Source organism: Vollenhovia emeryi, unplaced genomic scaffold, assembly GCF_000949405.1.
Source record: "Vollenhovia emeryi isolate VEMERY1.0 unplaced genomic scaffold, V.emery_V1.0 DF939623.1, whole genome shotgun sequence".
NCBI classification, from domain to species: Eukaryota; Metazoa; Arthropoda; class Insecta; order Hymenoptera; family Formicidae; genus Vollenhovia; species Vollenhovia emeryi.
In genome coordinates, this window is record NW_011966743.1 from 12,823 (window position 1) to 21,259 (window position 8,437).

General features: G+C 52.3%; 1 protein-coding gene across 1 annotated transcript in view; it reads left to right on the plus strand.

Annotated features, from left to right (window-relative positions):
• Positions 1 to 3,318: 3,318 nt before the first annotated feature.
• The window catches only part of LOC105557088, a 6,135-nt gene continuing 1,016 nt past the window's right edge, over positions 3,319 to 8,437 (plus strand). Inside the window, exons 1-6 of the mRNA XM_012004233.1 lie at positions 3,319 to 3,351; positions 3,826 to 4,054; positions 4,128 to 6,307; positions 6,367 to 7,509; positions 7,575 to 7,996; positions 8,107 to 8,433. Of these exons, the coding sequence (XP_011859623.1) occupies positions 3,319 to 3,351; positions 3,826 to 4,054; positions 4,128 to 6,307; positions 6,367 to 7,509; positions 7,575 to 7,996; positions 8,107 to 8,433 (4,334 nt within the window). The remainder of the gene's footprint in view (positions 3,352 to 3,825; positions 4,055 to 4,127; positions 6,308 to 6,366; positions 7,510 to 7,574; positions 7,997 to 8,106; positions 8,434 to 8,437) is intronic.

Here is an 8,437-nt window from a genome sequence, read left to right on the forward strand (position 1 = left end):
TTTTTACCATTCGGTGCGTTGCGTGAACTTAGCACACCCTATTTTCAAATTGGATATTTTTGTATTTAATCATCAGAACTATGTAAAATACCGATATAGAACTGTAGAACTATTCAAAAGGAAACCAGAACTCTAAAAAAAATTTTAAATTTTTCGATATGGTGTGCCAAGTTCACACCACCCGACAAGTAAGCAGATGTTTTCATTCTTTAAGATTTTGTTGTTTCTCAAATTTTTAAAACTAGTAAAGTTTTGTATCAAGTTTTATAAAATTGTACTTTTTCACGAAATATTTACAATCGCAATATTGTCTTAATTTGAGAACAGTGTAATTTGTGGTTATATTTTGTACTTATTCTTACAAAAAAATTAATGTTTCAACCAAGATGTAAAAATTTCTACAAATTTTAATTTAAAGTCAATTTTTGTAGTTATTTATAGACATTTAGGGTGTAAACGTTATTCTGTTATTACTTGCTCTTTACTGGGATGCCGCACAACTCGTCACTTACTTGGCTTGCTTGATTTGCGCCAATGTTCAACTTTCTTCATCAACGACCTCGTCTCCTTCATGACTTCGTTGTCATCTCGTTCGTCTGCGTATAAAGAAATGATTATTTTCTTTCGACATCATGTATTATATGTTATTGATATTTATAATGACATACCTGTCGATTTACGGGCGGCCTTTTGTAAATCGTACCACAGGTTCCTGAGGCTGTCAACGGTCCTGTGTGCAGTATCGGACGTCCGTGAATCGCGATTGAAGCGACGTTGGATTTCTCTCCACGCCTTACCTATCTCTGCTCTCATGTATGGGTTCATGCGATGTATTTTACTGCGTTTCAGAAGATCGAGAAACCGCAGCTTCTCCTCGTACAAATAGTTTATTTGCCTACGAGACATTGTTGCGATATCTGAAAAAAAATCACGTAGCGTTAACGATATACTGCGAGCAATAGGAAAAATGTTCCAGATTGCCGATACGAAACATACCTTTCTTCGTGGAACGTCTGGGTGTCGAATCGTCCGTCCTCTCCTTGCGGTGTCTGCGAGACGAGTGGACGAGTGAAGCAACTTCCGCTACTTTTCCAGCACAATGTGGTCGGAGAGGGGATAACGCACACAAGCGAGCAGCCGTGTCCGTGTGCGCCCAGCGCCGTGCCGGGCATGCGCCGGGCGCACACGGACACGGCTGCTCGCTTGTGTGCGTTATTCCCTCTCCGACCACATCGTAGGGTAAAAAAGTAGCGGAATTTGCATCACTGGTGTTGAGTCGAGTTCGCGACCGGTGTAGAGATGCTCAAGTAAGAGATGCGCCAACGCGCCTGCGCGGCAACAAGTCTGCGGGCCAACGAGCCTGCGCGCTAATCGATGATTACGCATCTCTTACTTGAGCATCTCTAGACCGGTGCTACCTGCCCTGCTCGAGAAAGAGGAGGTGTTTGCAGCGATTGTTACAGGCCGACCACTATTAGGCTGAAATTACAGCTTTAATTTTGTTGTTTATTATAATTTAATGACAATTGTATAAGAAAAATTTTAACTGTTGCATACTTGTTATAAATGAGAATACCATTTAAATATCAAATTGCTGAATTAATTTTAACAATAACTAAACCAAATTTTCGTTAGTTTTGGTTGGAATTAATTATGGAATTTGATATTTATTATATTCACATTTGTAATAAGTATGAAACAGTTAAAATTTTTATTCTCAATTAATACGTTATTACTACCAGCAATATAAAAGCTATATAACACGATCCTATAATTTACATTATAGTTGTACAACCATTATGTAACATGTTATCGACGTGTTACATTAATGTTATATACCTGCAACATATATGAGTAGGAAATTACTACTAACGTGTATACAACCTACTACATGTGTGTTATATTGCATGTTATTTTCGTTTTATTACGACAATATAACAATTATATACTCGTGTTTTCTGGGCTACAAGTAGTTGGACAGGTTGTACGGATGGACTCCCCCGTTGGTGCGCCACCTTGTCGTGGTGGGGGAGCTTAGGCGGGCGTTCGGCCTGGAACCGTCTGTGCCGCTTTAGGCTCCGGCGGTTCCATGGGCTGGGCGTCCGCTGACCAAGAGCGTACCACCCTCCCTCCAGTTAATGGGGGGAGGTATGGAGCCCGGCGACTCCGGTTTCGGCACTGCCCTCCCTTCTGGGAGGACAGGGTCGAGACCATTCGTCGGTAGGGGATGAGGTACCCTGACTTCAAACCTCCGGCTGCCGGAGCCGATAGGGGGGAGCTTGCTCCTCTCACCGGTACCGGGTCGTCTACTCCCCGATCCCATTGCACGTCGGTGTTCCGACAGGGGTCGGGGGGAACCCGGACGAGGGGGAGGGAATCGCAGATGCCATTGCACGCCGGTGTTACGGCAGGCATCTGGGATTCGGGGGGAGGCCACCGTCACCCATTGCACGCCGGTGTTCCGGCAGGGGACGGTGGCAAGGGGAGCTCCTCCGTCAGTGAGCTGGTCGTGGACCTGCTCGCGGGCGAAGGAGGGCCGGACCCCGGAGGTATTGGGACGTGGTCCTAGCCGAAGGGTGGGCCGGAAGCCGTGGCCTCCCCGCGGTTGACTCGGACGTGGTCCGGGTCTTCCGGGGGGAGGGGCCGGACCTCCTCGGTAAACTGGTACCCAGGATCCGCGGAGTGGGCCGGCAGACAGAAGCTGGGCGGCAGTAGCCGTCCAGCACCCGCCTGTCTCCGTGAACCCGTCAACCCCTGTGTCTGGGGCCGACGTCCCGCTGCTGGGGCGTGCGGCCTGGCATATGGGGGGCGGGGGAGTGGGGGCAGGTGGGAAAAGGGACAGTTCCCTCGCGGTTGGGCCGGATATAATCCGACCCTTCCGGGAGGGGGCGGGGCCCCGGGTACACGTCGGGTCGGAGACCCGCGTCGCCCGGTTGGCCCGGCGTAGACGGGGGTCGGGGCCGCTCGGACGTTTCCGAGGCGGGGCCCGACTGCCCGGAAGACCCCGGGGGCCGCTGGGACGTATTCCCAGGCAGGGCCTTGGGGTCTGGGGTGGTGGAAGGATAGGCCCTACCTGTGTCTTATGGGTGAGAAAGAAGTTCACAGAACTAAGGGTGGGTAGACACAGGAGGGCGGACCGGGAGGCCGCTGGAACATCTTTCCAGGCCGGGGCTCACTGGTCGGACGGGGGGGGGACGCTGGGGCCGCTCGGACATATTCCGAGGTCTGGGCCTGGCGTCCCCCTAGTCGGGATCCGGATGGGACGGCCCCCACCCGTTAGATAGGGTGGGTCCCAGGCCGGTACCGACGGGTAGGCGCATGCAGCTGGTCGCCCTGGCGGGCAAGGTGGAGGTGAGTCGGGCCTCTCGCCGACACCCCAACCGTCCAGGGGGCCTCCCCGCCGTGGCAGGCGCACGTACGGTACCCACGAGGTCGGAGGCGTGGGACCCCTGAAAGCCCCCCTCGCACTGAGCGGGGGAGTGAGTAAGGGGCTGGAACCCAGCGGTGGGGTGCGGGATACCCCCCACCCTGTGGTATATTCCGACCCCCTGGGGGAACTCAGGGCCCGGTCCCCGGCCGGCTGTGGTCATGTTTCGCAGTCGGTCGGGGATCGATGAGGGTATACCCGGTCGGAGGAGCCGTGCGTGGAGAGGGAATAAACTGGAAATGAGTACTACTAAAAAACCCTGTATGAATAAGTGCGTCAATGTGTGCGAGTGTGCGAATGTGAAGAGGGTGGGAGGAGGCGAGGGAAGGACTGAGGGCGACGACCAGCCCGACGTCCGGAAGACTGTCCACGATAACGTGTATGTTTTCATGGGACAGAGAGTGGAAAAGGGCCTTCTAGCCAAGGGCAAGAAGACGTCCAAGCCGGGCCCAGCCTCGTACAAGAACAAGGCAACGAAAACGAAGCTTAAGCCTAACATTCAGGTGCGCCCCAAGAGACAAGAACCTCCACCGACCTCGATCTGCGGGTCGGACACGGAGATCGAGGTGAACGTGGTGGACTCGGATCGTAGCACGAGTTCCAGTTCCAGTGACGTGATTACCTTGGGTAAAAGAAAGAGGGGCAGACCCCCTACCACGTTTGCCGGGCTTTACAAGAAAAAGAACTTGAGCACAAGAAGGGAATAAAAAGCTCAAGGAAGAGAAGAGGCTGCTAAGGGAGACACTTGACCCTAAAGTATGCCCTTGTAACACCACTCCGGTCTGGGAGTTGGTGAAACAAATGGAGTGCATGTCTGCGGACCAAATTGGCGCAGAAATACTAAACAACATAAATGCTGTTGACAGGGTTGCCGGAGGATCTAAAAATCTGAAAGGAACCTTCGTCAAGCTGCTACGAGCGAGCACAAATAACCTCAGAGCCGCAATGAAGGCGCTCATTTCTAAGGCCGCGATACCGGCAGAAAGGAAAGAGGCAGCAGAAATGGAGAGGCTCAAAGAGAGAATCAAGAGCCTAGAGGAGACGGTAACGGATCTCAACGCAAAATTGCGTCAACAACAAAAGAAAGATGAGAATCGTACACATGAGGTTGAGAACAAGTCCAGCTTTAAGTTCAGACCTGTGACAAATTGGGAAGAACTTACAATGGGGGAAATGGGTACCACAGCCCAAGATCCGAGAGAGACCGAGATGAAAACGGACGAGCTCCCGGTCCTGAGACCCATACTAAGGGGTACAAGGAAACGTCTCGAAGAACCGCCGACAAGTGTGATTATGGAGGACGTCCGGCGAGTTATGGAAGGGGTATCCATCAGTTCGATGGTAGTTGGTAGCCCACAAGAGGTGAAAAACAACTTGGCAAATCTGGTATCAAGATGCCAGGGTGCAATGGCCAGGATCCCGGCCAAAGGTGATGAAAACAGGAACAGACAACTAGTTCCGAATAAGGCATCTGACCACAAAGGAAAAGCGCTCCCGACCATAACGAGTATGGTGGTGGTCAAAGAGACAGCGAGGGGAAGCAGCAAAACAAGGCAAGGGAAAGTTACTCAAGCGAAGGCTCCTGCTAATGCAGGAAAAGGAAGGCAGACTGAAAAGAGGTCGGAGCCTGAAAAACCAAGGTACACGAGTATAACCCCGGCCGGCACGCGGGCGACGGTACAGCCACGACAACAACAGCCCAAGACAGACCCACCGCTAGGAAAAGAAGATCAGAGATCCTGGACGGAAGTGGTCCGAGGGGGAAGAAGAAAGGCAGAAAAAGCGAAAGCTAAAGCTGCCTCGCAAGCCAAAAGAACTGACACGAGCCAGAATAAAGAAACAGGGATAGCAGCAAACAGCGCTGCGAAGAAAAACGGAGAGAACAAAACGCGGCAGAATACAGGTCCAGCACCCCGGAACAACGGGATAAGGAAAGCTCCTAGGACCGCCGCGGTCTCTTTGACATTCCCGCAAGGAGAATACGAGGAGGGAATGAGGAAAATAAAGTCTAAGATCAACCTAGACGAGATTGGAATCGAGGAATTAAGACCCAGGAGGGCTCTTACGGGTGCCTTGATTCTGGAAATACCTGGAGAGAACGCCCATGTTAAAGCAGACACCCTGGTAAATCGGATCAGGGAGGTAGTGGGCGACGCTCAGGGTGTAAGGGTAACACATCCTGTCAAACTGGCTGAAGTCAGAATAAAGGATTTGGATGACTCCATCACCCAAAGCGAGATAAGGGAAATGGTAGAGAAAGTGGGACGGTGCTCGTCCCACGAAATTAAAGTGGGCCCGATAAGAGCGGCTGCAAACAGGTTGGGAACGGCCTGGATTCAATGCCCACTCGAGGCGGCCAAACGAGTGACAGAAACCAGCCGTATAAGAATCGGATGGATTTCTGCGCGAGTAGAACTACTAAGCGCTAGGCCACTTGTCTGTTTCCGTTGTTTGGAAAGAGGACATGTCCGGGCGCAATGTAGAAAAAAGACGGACCGCAGCAACACATGCTATCGGTGCGGAGTGGAGGGACACAAGTCCAATAACTGCACGGCCAAACCGAAGTGTATTGTATGCAGCTCTAGGGGACTCCCGGATGCACACAAGGCGGGAGGAGCAGCCTGCCCACCTGTATCGAAAAGTGCGGCCAGGAAGAAGAAGCAAGAGGAGAAGAGAAAACCCCCAGTGATGCCAAATAAGAAGTCTGCAGAGAAAGAGGCTAAAACTGATGGCAATCTAATAGACTTAGATATGGAGGTCGAGGAAGAGAAAACAGACTCATTGACGTGGGACCACACGGACACGCCAGCTGAGCTGAGAACGAAGGTCTCCGACGGATGCGAGTGGACCCAAACTGGGGATGAAGCGATGCACATAGAGGCAAGTGGCTTGGAGGAAGCCGCTGAACCAGCGCGTTCACGCGAATAAAAATACTCCAGGCGAATCTCAACCACGCCCGCCAGGCGCAGGACTTATTCTTGCATACCCTGGCAGAGCGTGGTTGCGGTTTGGGGGTTGTGGCCGAACCCTTCCGAGTTCTAAACCACCCGGGTTGGGCGGGCAGCGCGGATGGGTCTGTAGCCATAATCTGGAGAAGGACAGGAAAAAGACACGTTCCCTGTTCAAAACTCAGAGAAGGAAACGGCTGGGTCCTGGTTGAGTGCGGTCCAATTAAAGTAATGGGCGTGTACTTAAGATCCAGTCTAAGCAGGCTCGAGTTCGAAGATAAATTGGACGAACTCGAGCGAGAAATAAGAGGAGTGCTCCCCGGGCCAGTTCTGGTCGCTGGGGACTTCAACGCTAAGTCCCCAGCAAATTGGGGTTCCCGGCGACCAGACATTAGAGGAGTAGAAGTTGTTACTTGGGCTGCGCGCTTAGGTTTAGAACTTGAGAATAGAGGACAAGTGAGTACGTGCGTGAGGCCACAAGGCGAATCAATTGTGGACCTCACGTGGTCCTCGCCAGCAGCAGCGGGATGGGTGGAGGCCTGGAGGGTCGTGGAAGAGGCGGAAACCTTATCCGACCATCTCCTCATAGAGATGGCAGTCACCCGTCCAAACGCGAGTAGGGAGGAGGACGTCCAACAGCGCGTGAGATGGGCGATCAACAAGATCGATCCTGACAAACTGATGGCATCGTTAGCAGCAGCCACGTGGACGCAGACGTCCCGCCGGTGGGACGTCGAAGATGAAGCCAAATGGTTTAAAGACACGCTGACTCGGGCATGCGATTTCGCTATGCCCAGAGTCAAATTTATTCCTCGAAAGGCCGCCTTTTGGTGGTCTGAGGAGATTAACAGACTGAGACGTAAGTCCGTACAAGACAGGCGGGCAGTGCAAAGGGCAAGGAGACGGGCGACTACGTCCCGTGAGGAACTTGAAGCACTGCTCACAGCATACAGGGAGAGTCGTGAAGCCCTGAAAAAAGCGATAAGAAGGGCGAAAGATCAGGCGTGGAACGAACTCCTAAATACGTTGGACGAGGACCCGTGGGGGCGCCCCTATAAAATCGCCATGAAGAAGTTGGCGAGTGGGGCGCCACCAACAGTGGAATCCTTGGAAGTAGGGTTCCTAGATGAGGTGGTACACACCCTCTTTCCTGATGGGAGGGGGGTTTGATTGCACAAACTGAGGAATCACAAGATCAGGAGCCTCAAGATCAACAAGAGTGGCAAGAGGATATGAACGTTACAAAGGAAGAAGTCACGAGAGCGGCCAGGAAACTCAAGGCTAGGAAAGCCCCCGGTCCTGACGGGGTGCCTGGTGCTGCCTGGAAAATGGCCCTGGGTGAATTAATGGTCAGGGTAACGACCCTTCATACAGCCTGTATGAAGGAGAGAAAGTTTCCGGAGATGTGGAAACAGTCCAACCTCGTATTGATACCAAAAGAGGGCAAGCCGGCTGATACCCCAAGCGGATACAGGCCAATCTGTTTGCTAGACGAGGCGGGCAAGACACTCGAACGTGTTATTGCTGCCCGCCTCGTCTGGCATATGGATAATGTAGGACCAAATTTGTCGGATAGACAATTTGGCTTTCGAGAAGGTCGATCCACTATCGACGCAATTAGGTACGTCAGGTCCATCACGGACCACATAACAGGGGAGGGAGGGGTTGTAATGGCTGTAGCGTAGATATATCGAACGCATTCAACTCCCTCCCCCACGACGTTATAAATAGAGCAATGGAGACCTTCGGATTCCCGCAATACCTAAGGGGACTGGTGGAGGACTACCTTAAAAACAGACAAATTGCCTGTTTGGATAGGGAAGGTAGATGCCGCAGCTGGGCGGCAGGATGCGGTGTCCCGCAGGGGTCGGTCTTAGGACCACTCCTGTGGGACATCGCATACAATGAGGTATTGGACACGGCCCTACCCGCCGGCAGCACATTGGTGTGCTATGCGGATGACACGCTGGTGCTGTCCGGTGGGGTGGACTGGGCGGAGGCTACTGATAAGGTTAATCTGGCGATAGCTTGTACTGTCAGGGCCTTTGACTATACAGGGTGT